At 38.4% G+C, this 13,317-nt stretch overlaps 2 protein-coding genes across 3 annotated transcripts in view; one reads left to right on the forward strand and one right to left on the reverse strand.

The window, feature by feature from the left end:
* The window catches only part of LOC135103422 (intraflagellar transport protein 74 homolog), an 8,930-nt gene extending 6,586 nt beyond the window's left edge, over positions 1–2,344 (reverse strand). The window contains exons 1-5 of the mRNA XM_064009626.1: positions 2,204–2,344; positions 1,664–1,794; positions 1,158–1,328; positions 475–552; positions 3–165 (exon numbers count right to left, since the gene is read on the reverse strand). Of these exons, the coding sequence (XP_063865696.1) occupies positions 3–165; positions 475–552; positions 1,158–1,328; positions 1,664–1,789 (538 nt within the window). The 5' untranslated portion in view covers positions 1,790–1,794; positions 2,204–2,344. The remainder of the gene's footprint in view (positions 1–2; positions 166–474; positions 553–1,157; positions 1,329–1,663; positions 1,795–2,203) is intronic.
* A 531-nt stretch (positions 2,345–2,875) lies between these two features.
* On the forward strand, positions 2,876–10,841 carry LOC135103435 (thymidine kinase 2, mitochondrial-like). Of its 2 annotated transcripts, none has more exons than XM_064009644.1 (6): positions 2,876–3,139; positions 6,752–6,972; positions 7,210–7,343; positions 8,246–8,364; positions 8,925–9,114; positions 10,408–10,841. In XM_064009644.1, the coding sequence occupies exons 1-6, from the start codon at positions 3,016–3,018 to the stop codon at positions 10,523–10,525; spliced, it is 906 nt and encodes a 301-aa protein (XP_063865714.1). In that variant the 5' UTR covers positions 2,876–3,015; the 3' UTR covers positions 10,526–10,841. The 2 variants fall into 2 exon arrangements, with proteins under 2 accessions (XP_063865714.1, XP_063865713.1); XM_064009643.1 differs by lacking the exon at positions 2,876–3,139 and adding an exon at positions 5,808–5,956.
* Positions 10,842–13,317: the final 2,476 nt, after the last annotated feature.

The raw sequence follows: 13,317 nt of genomic DNA on the forward strand, positions 1-13,317 counted from the left end.
ACCGGTAAGCTCCTGAGCCATCTCTTTGACTCTCTTGTCATAGGTGAGGAAAGTGCTCTGTTCCTGCTTCATGAGTTCAATCTCAGAGCCCAGCCGTCCCATTTCTGTTCCCAGCTCTGCAATCCGTGTCCTCAACAATCCCAAAAAGTAACTCTTGTCCTGAACCTGTAAGAGAGATGCCACATTTGTCTGTTATAACATTAAATGATGATGATAATTGCAATATTAGTGGTAATAGGAAGTAAAGAATTGATAAGAAGTTGTGGACTACATATTTTGAGAAGTGTGAAGGTGTAGTAGTGCTGGAGAAAGTTAGCTGACTGAGCAGAGTATGGAGTATTATGATGGTTTAAGCATATTGAGAGAATGGAAGTAGAATGAATGTTCTGATGTAGATGTCAGAAACAAGTATCAGAAGAGATAGATGATGATTGTTTTGTCAGATGTGGATTATGATACTACCTAATAACCAACCTGACGCTCTGGTCCTCGGAAGCCTGTCTTCATGCCACTAAGGCCCTGCTGAGTGATGGGTCGGTCCAGCACATTGATCTGGGAAAGAAACATAGGGAATCAGTCTCTCATTCAATCTTGCCAAGTGCAAATATGACATGAATCATAGTGATGTACTTACTTACTTAGTGCAGCACATGGTATGATTTTATGAAAAAAGCCCATAACTTATATGTAATATAATTCTCAATGACATAATTTGGCTTTCTTTCAGAAGCATCCTGTCTAGTCTGATTATATATGATCCAAGAGTTAATTTATAGTTATAATCCCAGATTCTGGAATCATCTATGATTCTTTGTCCATCATATCTCTCATAAAACACCCAAAAATAACATGAATGAAGTACATGCAATAATCAAACTCTAAAACTTTGGCCCTTGAGCAAAACTTCATAACATGTCTTAGTCCTAAGGCTGCTCTTGATTATGTTAAAACATATATGTCAAGCACAAGAAAGTAAGCAGACCAGATACACAGAATTTCAGATCCTAATATAACTCTTGGGGGAGAATATCTTGTAAAACATGAGGGTATTAACACAACATTTCTGTTACACATTTTGCAATACTATAACATGACTAGAAAAAAAAAAATTAACTGGTCTGGAATCAGCATTAAAAGTGCAGTGGTGATTGACTCACAGGTGTGGTGAAGCCTATGCCAGTGGCCACACCAGTGCGAGTGCCAGGCCGTTGTAGACTGGCAGTGGAAAGGAGCCGAGAGGCTGTGCCTGGTGCCCCCCGCAGTGCAGCACTCACAGGACGGGCTGTGACTGGGCGGCCTGAGGTGGTAGGGCGGCTCATGCCCTCACTCTGGTTGATGGAGAGAAAAAGTATGTCTGTGTCTTTCTTTTTTTGGGTGATAGCAGGAACATGGTTTCTGTTCTGACTATGTTGCATCTATTTACTTCATGTGTGCAGTTCTTCCAATTATGCAAACTTTATTATACATACATCACTGTTTAGTGGTGATTAATAATAGATGTTAATCACAACAAATTAATGACAAGTAATTTTGTTAGCATATGAGAAAAGCTACAATTATGTATCACTGAAGAACCATCAATTGTCAAGCATATCTTATCCTACATTCATACTATTATAGTGGATGAGCATTACATGCCATCTGTGCCTAGCCACAGTCTCACCATGCGAGTGGTAGGCCTGTCACCAAAGGCAGAGGAGTGACGAGTGTCTGGCCGGTCCATGATGACTGAGCGGGAGAGTGGCCTTTCCGTGCCTTCCCTGCCTCGGGTCACGGGTCTTTCTGCCATTGGTGCTGGTGGAGGTGGGGAGCATTGCAATTAAACAACACAAACCAATATGTTATACATTGATACTTATTTGAGGGGAAGACTTAATTAAACAAATCATTTATTGTAAGACAGGTACCTAGAAAAGAATAATTGCTCCTTTTACAATGGACAGCAATTGTGAAGAGTGCCTGACTCTTGACAACAAAATCTTATGTCATAATTCACAAACATACCTCAGTTTTCTACACATAGTGTGTTAATGTTGCCTTAAGGTCTTTTCTTCCTATTGCAAGTGCACGGGAAAAGTGAAAATCAAGTTCCCTGTTGTGTTTAAGGAAAGAACCCACCTTGGTTCAGCGGTAAAAAGACATGTAAATACATAAATATTTGGCTGTATTTGTATGTATATACTTTAGTGTCATTCCTTCATACCTTGTCTAGTGTTGTACTTGCGAATGACAGCAACAGTCGAGCCCCGCTACGTCTTTACCGCCCCTCTGGAATGTTGTTTGTTGATCTCCAGGTTACCATGGCAACGTTCGGCTGTCATCCGGTTATTCAACTATTCCTGATGGTCTGAGAATCATTCTAGATAGTTATGGTAGCAAGTATAGGCTCTCGTATTATTGCTTTTTTTTTTTTTTTTTTTTTTTTTTTTTTTTTTTTTACGCTAACCTTGCCCAAACCAACATTTTAACCCTGATCATGTTTCGACTTGATTTCTCTTTGGTAACCATTTCCTTTCTGAAATTTCAATGTCAGTATACTGCTCTGAACTAATACTAAATAATTATATAGTGGTGGTATGGCAGTACTTTCAACAGTTGTGCAGCTAATGTGGCGCGTTTAGCAATTAAATATTTTCATGTTCCTTATTCCTAGCTGTGATTTTTAGAAGCCAAATATATATATATATATATATATATATATATATATATATATATATATATATATATATATATATATATATATATATATATATATATATATATATATATATATATATATATATATTTATTTATTTATTTATTTATATATAACCTAACAAGTCAATGTATACATAAGTCACACCATTTAACGGTATTGTGAGAATCGCGACTGGTCGCCTCGGAGATGTAGCGACCTAAACAAACATGTCTCAGCGTGATGGTGATCAGTGTGTTGCGAGTGGTCATGCAAGTCTGCAATGTTTAGGTCACTTCAGTATGATCAGGTGTGCCACTTAATCTCCCACCACACAAAAGATGGGAATATCGCTGCAAAGGTCCACCATGTGGTGCGTGAAGAGCGCAGTGAGAAGGTTGACAGGGCCAGGGATAGCTTGCCAGCGAAGTGGGCAGAGCACTGGCCACATAACGCGTCTCATGGGTAAGTGTTGCTGTAAAGCCGCAAGTGAAAAAGTCATGCGCGAAATATTGAAATAGCATTAGTGTTTTGGGTCTTATGGAAATAACTTTGCAGTTGAGGGACAATGTGGTAGTTGTGAATATATATATATATATATATATATATATATATATATATATATATATATATATATATATATATATATATATATATATATATATATATATATATATATATATATATATATATATATATATATGAGTGTGTGTGTGTGTGTGTGTGTGTGTAGGAGGGGCACCGGCCAAGGGCAACAAAAATTGAAAAAAAAAAAATGAATAAAAATAATAAAAAATAAGGGTCCACCGAGGTGCCAGTCCCTGAACAGAGTCAAAAAGCGTTAGTGAAAAATACGGGATAAGTGTCTTGAAACCTACTTCTTGGAAAAGTTCAAGGTGGAAATACAGAAGCAGCCAGGGAGTTCCAGAGTTTACCAGAGAAAGGGATGAATGATTAAGAATACGGGTTAACTCTTGCATTAGAGGGTGGGCAGAATAGGGGTGAGAGAAAGAAGAAAGTCTTGTGCAGCGAGAGGAGGGGAGACATGCTGTTAGCAATATCAAAAGAGCAGTTGGCAGGAAAATTGTGGTAGAAGATAGCAAGAGATGCAACACTGCGGTAGTGAGAATGAAGCTGAAGGCAGTCAATTAGAGGAGAGGAGTTTATAAGACAAAAAGCTTTTGATTCTACCATGTCTAAAAGAACAGTATGAGTGGAACCTCCCATGCATGTGAAGCTCCATACATACATACATACTCCATATATAGATAGATAAGGCTCCAGTACAGAGTTAGCAGCTTGGGGGGTGGAGGGGAGTGAGAAAATTTGGTGGAGACAACTCAGAACGCCTAACTTCATAGAAGCTGTTTTAGCTAGAGATGAGATGTGAAATTTCCAGTTTAGATTATAAGTGATTATAAGTAAAGGACAGACTGAGGATGTTCAGTGCAGAAGAGGGCAACTGTCAACAGTTGAGTGTCAATGGAGAAGAATGGATAGTTGTCTGGAAAGGTGTATCAACTTGATAGATGGAGGATTTGAGTTTTTGAGGCATTGAACAATACTAAGTTTGCTCTACTCCAATCAGAACTCTTAGAGATATCAGAAAGCAGGCATTATGTGGATTCCCTGTGTGAACTGTTTACTTACTAAAGGGTTGGACATTGATAAGAAGATGTGGAAACATGCAGTGTGGTATCATCAACATAGGAGTGGATAGCACAAGAAGTTTGGTTTAGATAATTGATAAATAATATGAAGAAAGTGGATGACAAGACAGAACCCTGAGGAACACCACTATTAATAGATTTAGGAGAAGAACTGTGACCATCTACCACAGCAGCAATAGAATGGTTAGAAAGGAAACAAGATGAAGTTACAGAGAGAAAGATAGAAGCCGTAGGAGGGCAGTTTGGAAATCAAAGCTTTGTGCCTGACCCTATCAAAAGCTTTTGATATGTCAAAGGCAACAGCAAAAGTTTCACCAAAATCTCTAAAAGAGGATGAACAAGACTCAGTAAGGAAAGCCAGGGGGATCACCAGTAGAGCGGCCTTGATGGAACCCATACTGGCAATCAGTTAGAAGGTTGTGAAGTGATAGGTGTTTAAGAATCTTCCTGTTGAGGATAGATTCATAAACTTTAGATAGGCAACAAATTAAAGTAATAGGACAGTAGTTTGAGGGATTAGAACAGTCACCCTTTTTAGGAACAGGCTGAATGTAGGCAAACTTCCAACAAGAAAGAAAGCTAGATGCTGAGAGACAGAGTTGAAAGAGTTTGACTAGGCAAGGTGCAAGCATGGAGGCACAGTTTTGGAGAACAATAGGAGGGACCCCATCAGGTCCATAAACCTTCTGAGGGTTTAGGTCAGTGAGGGTATGGAAAACATTGCAAAGGATTCTAATAGGTAGCATGAAGTAGTTAGAGGATGGAGGAGAGGGAGGAACAAGCCTTGAATCATCCAAGGTAGAGTTTTTAGCAAAGGTTTGAGCAAAGAATTCAGCTTTAGAAACATATGAGATGGCAGTGGTGCCATCAGGTTGAAATAAAGGAGGAAAAGATGAAGAAGTAAAGTTATTGGAGATGTTTTTGGGTAGATGCCAGAAATCATATATATATATATATATATATATATATATATATATATATATATATATATATATATATATATATATATATATATATATATATATATATATATATATATATATATATATATATATCGTGTTTTTACTTATCATTTATTTATTTATTTACTTATTTATTCTCTTATTATTTTATGAATTTTATAAATTCTCGTACTGTGAAAATAACTTGTGCCATGAAGAGGAAGAGCTGTTCTGAACGCCTGCATTACCAAACTACAAGTTAAAGAACCTTCCAAGAAGCCAGTCTGTCTACATGTGGCATTCGATTTTATATATATATATATATATATATATATATATATATATATATATATATATATATATATATATATATATATATATATATATATATATATATATATATATATATATATATATATATCGAAGTCCACTTATCATCCCTGTCCATAAATGTTAGCCTTCTTTTAATATGAAAAAGGGAAAGTATTTAAAGAACTGGAAGTGGGAGGTACCCGTTAAGAAAGAGAAAATCAATCATCATCATCATCAGTAGCGGTAAAGTTTTGGCGCGCAAAGTGTTGCAGTGTTCTCATGATTTATCTAAACGTTTTTTTTTTTTCCCGATCAACTCGTCATAATATACGTGATTCTGCAGTTACAGCCACATCAAGGTATGGTGGTGCTGTGAGACATGTGTGTTATTCGTAGGTAGGTTAGGAAAGTCAAGATAGGGAGTGACAATGCCACTGCCTGAAGGAAAAGAATGCAGCCTGTGCTCTTGCATGCATCCTCACCATGTATTGTACTGTGTTCTTCAGAATAATGCATATGTTTTATTTTATCATCATCATCATCATCATCATCATCAGTAGGAGAAGCACAAGTTGTTAAGTTCATAAAAATAGTGTTTGCCAAGTTGCTCGGTAATGTGGAAGTTGCAAGATATTCAAATCCTCAGGTGGTGGGATATTCCCCGTACTTAGCTTGGCTTCCTTATTGCCACTCCAGCTCCGGCCTCTAAATATTCATCATGCTTCACACAGCCAGCCCCGAAACTCGTGGAGAATTGGGGTTCCGGGCTCTCTCTCTCTCTCTCTCTCTCTCTCTCTCTCTCTCTCTCTCTCTCTCTCTCTCTCTCTCTCTCTCTCTCTCTCTCTCTCTCTCTCTCTCTCTCTCTCTCTCTCTCTCTCTCTCTCTCTCTCTCATTTATTTATTTATTTATTTATTTCATTTATTTATTTTATTCTCTCAGACATTCCCACCACAATCTCTCCCAAACCATCACTTTCTTTTTCACCTTGATGCACTCACACACACTCCTAAGTACTCTGTTCTACCACAACTTCTAAAGGATTCAAAATTCATACTTGAACAAGGAAAATAACTTAGAGAGAGAGAGAGAGAGAGAGAGAGAGAGAGAGAGAGAGAGAGAGAGAGAGAGAGAGAGAATTTCTTATTTCTTTCAGAGGAAGCCAAGGTGCATCAACAGCTGACAAGGATTGAATTGCCCAGACCCAACTTTGAGATGCTGCTGAAAGGAAATAAAGCAAGGTTCACCGTGTGTGTCGAGGGCAACATTGGCAGTGGGAAATCTACATTGCTGAACCATTTTTCCAAGTTTAATGATGTGGAGGCTTTCCAAGAACCTGTCCAAAAGTGGCAAGATGTTAGAGGAAACAATCTCTTGGTAAGTGTATGCACAGATGTCACTTCTCATCATAATCCTTGATATAAATCTTGTCACTTTCTTTTCCTGTGGTTCACTTTTGTCTGTGGCTGTGGGGATGGTCAGGAATATAAATATTTCATAGTAATATTTATTGTCCTCTTTCTTATGATCTTTAGTTAATTGGATTATATATAGTGGAGAGATAATGGTAGTAGAATTATACATATACAATATTTTAAGAGGTGTGCGTTTCAGGCCTTGATGTATGAGGACCCGATGCGGTGGGCCCACACCTTCCAGGCTTATGTCCAGATGACCATGGTGGAGCAGCACCTGCACCCCTGCAGCACTCCTGTCAAGCTCTTGGAAAGGTCTCTGTACAGTGGCAGGTCAGTGTAGAAGATGGTTTATTGCTTGTTTATGTTCCTCTGCTAAAAAGCAATAGAACCCCACATGTAGTACAACACTCAGCAGGGTGTTGTAGTCAAATAAAAGTGATCAAAGGATTTAAAGGAAAGCAGAAGCCACAAATCCACCATTGATGTAGAGATCTTACACCATGGTCTTTTTTGTGCTAATCATGACAATATGTTTTCCACATTCTACCTCGGATCCCTTCGAGTTCTCTGTCTGGGATAAAGGGATTCTTGACAATCTCATGTCTTATGAGCTTATGAGTTTCTTGAACATATGAGCTTATGAGTTTCTTGAACATCCAGAAACTGGGACACGAGGTGAAATATGACTGGAGGAGTAGCACGAAATCACTGCTTTACATAAACTCTTATACTCCACTATTTTGTTCCAATCAATGTATGCTTGATGCAAGCTGAGATTTTGTGTCTTTTCCTCTCAAATCATCTTTCCAGCCATCCTGAAAGTCAAAATAAGAAGTGTCAGGCCAAATAATTATGAAGGTATTCAATTCACTGGAGTTGAAAATGGGTAGGGAGATCCAGGTTTAATCCACCCAACAGTGGGAAAGGTGCCTGACCTTGAAATCAGTGATAAGCTATAGCCTTGCCTGTGTATGATAATCACATTGTTCACAGCAGGTACACCAAAACACTACTGAGCTTGTGCTTGCTGGCTGAGAGGGTTTATGAGGCTTGTTTGTGCATTCGCACACTGAAAAATTTTTTTGTGAACAGATTGGTTTGTGAATAGGAATGTTTGTGAACCAAGGTTCCACTCTGCATATGAATGGAGTATGCTAGCCACTTAAGATTAATTTAAAATTATTTGTAACATTGGGGAGATTGAGTTAATAATTCTCTCTTTAAATTTTCAGGTACTGTTTTGTTGAGAATCTCTATAGATCAGGCAAGATGACCAATGCAGAATACACTGTTTATTGTGAATGGTTCAAAATCATCACCCAAAATTTGGATGTTGGTGTAGATCTTATTGGTAAGTAAATAATGTTAAGAAAAATTCTATATAAATGATTACAGACAAATCTCAGTTTCTTATCTATTGGAGAGACCTGTAATATGCATATGCTAATACTTATGATGTTTGAAACTTTGAAAGTAAATGTTTTCTTAATGAATAATAGTATCTTGTTCATTAAGCTAGAGGATACTTAATTCTGAAATTAGCAATCCTACAGTGGTGCTATCCTCTCATTTCTTTCTTATTTCTTTTATCATTGTGATTAAATGTACTAGATTATACCTGTAATCTACATTTTTAGATTTTTCATTAATATATTCTCTCTCTCTCTCTCTCTCTCTCTCTCTCTCTCTCTCTCTCTCTCTCTCTCTCTCTCTCTCTCTCTCTCTCTCTCTCTCTCTCTCTCTCTCCTCTCCTCTCCTCTCCTCTCTCTCTCTCTCTCTCTCTCTCTCTCTCTCTCTCTCTCTCTCTCTCTCTCCTCTCTCTCCTCTCCTCTCCTCTCCTCTCCTCTCCTCTCTCTCTCTCTCTCTCTCTCTCTCTCTCTCTCTCTCTCTCTCTCTCTGGGGACACCACAGTGTATCTGCGGACAGACCCAGAGGTCCTGCACACCAGGATCAAGGAGCGAGCACGATCAGAGGAGCAAGCCATCCCCTTCCAGTATCTGAGTGACTTGCACACCCTGCATGAGGAGTGGCTTATGGGACCCAGTAGTTCACTTCCTGCCCCTGTCTTAGTTCTTGATGCAAATGACACACTCCCAAACATGTGAGTCATCATAAGAAGCCACACAAGGGTCTTCCATAATCATATCCACAAATGCACACTTAACTGTGAACATCCATCCTGCCAGGCAGTGTCAGGAGGAGTTGGCTTGCTGTTAGCCTGCTGCCTGCCAATGCTACCAAGCAACTCTGTTAGCACTGAACACTCACAGTAAACTGTGAGAGCAGTCAGAACTCCTGTCTGTCATCACTATTTATTTAAGAAGTTTTTTCAGGTTGAAATATGTTAGTAGTAACTTCAATACTAACTGCTACTACTAGTGAACAAACTCAGGGAAAGGAGAGTGAGGTATAAACCACGGAAAGCCTCAGGTATCAGTCTTAGAATCAGTCAGTTTACTGAAGTTAATTTTCATTCATGATGCCCAGCTTTAATCTTTTGTCTTGTTCTCCAAAATATGCATGAACGTAGCCACTAAACTGGGGGCCAGAACTATAACTCTCTCTCTCTCTCTCTCTCTCTCTCTCTCTCTCTCTCTCTCTCTCTCTCTCTCTCTCTCTCTCTCTCTCTCTCTCTCTCTCTCTCTCTCTCTCTCTCTCTCTCTCTCTCTCTCTCTCTCTCTCTCTCTCTCTCTCTCTCTCTCTCTCTCTCTCTCTCTCTCTCTCTCTCTCTCTCTCTCTCTCTCTCTCTCTCTCTCTCTCTCTCTCTCTCTCTCTCTCTCTCTCTCTCTCTCTCTCTCTCTCTCTCTCTCTCTCTCTCTCTCTCTCTCTCTCTCTCTCTCTCTCTCTCTCTCTCTCTCTCTCTCTCTCTCTCTCTCTCCAACCACAACCCTGGAGATGAAGGGAAAAGAATTCCAGAACCATATCTGCATCTGCAAGTATTGATATTCTAACATCCACAATCTTATCGACAACAGCATTTTACGAGAAATGCATATCTGGCTCTATCTCCACATCTGTGGAGCTCAAAAATTTAGTATCCAATACATCACTAGTACATGCATCAGTTGACTTCAGAAAAGTGGTTTATTGTCCCAATTTTTATGGCTTAAGAAAGTATTGTCAGTAATCGAGTGGCCCATGGAAGACAGTGGGACACTTCTCACCTGACATAGATCAAAGGTGAAGCTGAGGGTTGCCAGCAAGAGTAGTTGGCAACTGCGATTCTCCTCCTACAATATATACTTGAAATTATGTTGGCAAGTAACTAAATGAACTAATACTTAGAGTTAGATGACTTGGTCTAGGTTTTTGGTTAGTTGAGGGCTTGAATAGTGTGAGTTATTCCATTGGGTGTCTTTCCTCTTTTTGACAGATTGCTTACTTTTCTCTGCAGGTACAAGAAATTTGAGGAACACACCTCAGAAATCTTGAGTGGGAAGTTGACAGTGTGTGAGGAGCAGCAGGACACATACAAGACAGCATCTCCTTCACCAGTCGAGATTGTTAATTAACATTTGTGGAAAATACTGTTATGTCATTCTCACAATTTTAATTTCTTACATCTTACTAATCTTAATAGTGAATGAAATTGACCATTAGGATTGGTGAGTTAACTGTAAGTTAAAAGGAAAATTTCCAAAGATTATAAAGAGCTTATTGAGACCAGAAAATTATTTAATGTGATGCTTTTAAAGCTCTGATGAAACTTTAGTAAAGCATCAGAAAGGGCATTGTGATGGGACCATAGTTATTGTTATTTTTAAATATTTTTATCTTTTATAATTATTATGGTGATTATGCATTGCTGGAATTACATGATTTTATTAATGAGGTGTTTGAAACATTCCTGAGTCACCTTTTGTCTCCAAAGTTCTTTCTAGAAGTGAGGTAATGTTCCATTTGGTAATTTGTTCCATTTGGCTTTCTTTGTTGCAGAGTTTCATTGGCGTGGTGTGTGTCATTTCTTTGAAGTCATGTTCCAGGTAAATAACAGATAATTCATGAGGAAGTCTTGATGTAATTTGGTAACTTCAGTGATCAGGTGTCAAAACACCTCAGAAACTTGTTAAGGGTATTGCCATCATTTTGCAATTTTTTTTTTATATTTCACTCATTTTGTGTCCAGATTTGTGGTCTTGGTCTGGTTTGATAACATTTGGACTAGATTTACAGTCTGCAAACATCGATCTTGTGTTAGGACTGCAAAGGCTACTCAGGGAGTGTGTCTTACTTAAGGCCTCTCAGCAAGCATTAAAAAATGGGCTGGGATAGATCGACTTATTGACCTACATGCATCTCTCCTCACTCATACCTATAGCAACAATGACCAATATTAATTACCAGTGTCAGTATTCAGTGTGTTTTTAGTGACATAATCAGCTTATTTCTCAGGTTGAAACCCATTTTGTTCTGTTCGTTTTGTGGTGTTTGTAGTGTTGAGTGTGAGACGAACAAGTCATGATGATATCACTCAATCAGATATTCACATGTCAGGCTTGAATGGTGTCAGTGTAGCAAAACATGTGAATTAGAATATGCTAAACTTCCAGAACTTCATACAAAAAGTCATCTAGTGAGGCAGTGAGGAATTGTATTTACACAGGCACTGTGGTAGTCATCCCTGCTGCTTCCCTTCAGCTGCAAGTTTCTGCAAGTTTTGCATTTTAAGTCCACATATTTTGCTATATTGACCACACTTAAGCCCAACATGAAGATCTATGACTGAATGATATCATTTTGACTTGTCTGCTTCACACTCATCACTACAGATACCACATGAACAGAACATATTTTCACCTTGAGAACAGAGCCAATCATGTGTCACCAAAGGCACTAGTGACCTATGCAATACTGGGCATTGTTGCTATGGGTGCGAGTGAGGAGGAGACATGCATTTGAGATGCCAGTAAGTCAAATTGTCCCAGCCCATTTTTTATGCTTGATAGGAAGCCTAAGTAAAATGCGCTGTCCAAGTAGCCTGTGCTGCTGCAATGTAAGATCAATATTTACTGTATAGATTCAACAGAACTGGGCCAATGCAGTGAGTAGGAGTGGGGACCTCTGAATTTGAATGTCAAACCAAACTTGAAATTTTGAGGACTGAAAAGTAGCAACTACAAGTTTTGATGCTGTCCCTTAGCAACATCTATTAAGGGATCATAAAACAACAGTTTGGTATCTCACAGCTTGGACATTTTTTAGTGCAATATTCCCTTCATGTGTCACACAGGTTTCCCGGTCAATCTTTAACATATCTTATGAAAATTGCCCATCTCGGGATTGAAGCAGAAAACAAGACATACAACCTTTGAGGGATATGAAAGATTGTTCCTCCAGACATGTCTTGGCTGTGCCTTCCAGCAGTAAATTGTAAATTCCTTAAATCAAATTTGAACAACAGACCTGCCTCATGTTAGTACCATTATCTTGGCTTTGACCCCTGACATCTTGTAAATCTTCACACTATCTTATCAAGAAAAAGATCCAGGAGACTTTCCTGTAATTTCCTTTATCTCATTGAATTTAATAAAATGCTCATATATTTCAACAGAACAGTGGAGCCATTGGACATGTCTAATTATCAGAGACAACTGCTCTTTATGACTAACATCTTGAGTACAATCAAGTATAACAGCTAAGTATTCTGAATTCCATATACAGTAAATAAGTCATCAGCTGAATCAATTCATTCTGGATGTGCTTGACAAGGTAATGGTTATGGATCTCTTCATCCTTGACTTACTGCAAGTATTCTTGCATGACGTGATCAAATATGGTAATCAGTTGAATTGGGTTAAGAAAATTAGTTTTTAAGTTCATGGAATTTAACAAATGTTGGAGCTGTCCTTAGAAAGTTGTACATGAGAGAAACAACAATGGCAAGGCCACTGTAACTTTACATCATTGATTCACTGCTGATTAATTGAATCCAAAGAGAAACTGTTTAGTTTGCTTAGCCTTGTCCATTGAACCCTTGCTTGTAAGTGATCACTTTTCATGCTCAACAAAATGCACACTAGCATTGGGCCAGTCATGAAAGCCATCAGAGTAATGGCAGGTCTTGGACCTTCATAGAACTCAATGACTCACAAAGTACTCTAAATTCCCCCCCCTCTTTTATTTATTTATTTATTTTTACAAATTACTCCGTTGCTACACTTGCACATTTGACTTAATTTCCTTTTATTGCCTCTGTCTTTCTCTTTTCGCTGACACTGATGCATTCTGTCAATGTCACTCTTCGATTAGAAAAAAAAAAAAAAAATCATGGCAAGTGTTAGATCAAGGGATTTTCGGCCGGGAA

The sequence above is a fragment of the Scylla paramamosain genome, chromosome 9, assembly GCF_035594125.1.
Source record: "Scylla paramamosain isolate STU-SP2022 chromosome 9, ASM3559412v1, whole genome shotgun sequence".
Classification (NCBI taxonomy): Eukaryota; Metazoa; Arthropoda; class Malacostraca; order Decapoda; family Portunidae; genus Scylla; species Scylla paramamosain.

Coding starts and splice junctions, on each gene's coding strand:
- LOC135103435 (XM_064009644.1), top strand. CDS start 3,016: ATGGGAATATCGCTGCAAAGGTCCACCATGTGGTGCGTGAAGAGCGCA. Junction 3,140..6,751: donor CCACATAACGCGTCTCATGG/GTAAGTGTTGCT, acceptor TATTTCTTTCAG/AGGAAGCCAAGGTGCATCAA. Junction 8,365..8,924: donor TGTTGGTGTAGATCTTATTG/GTAAGTAAATAA, acceptor GGGACACCACAG/TGTATCTGCGGACAGACCCA.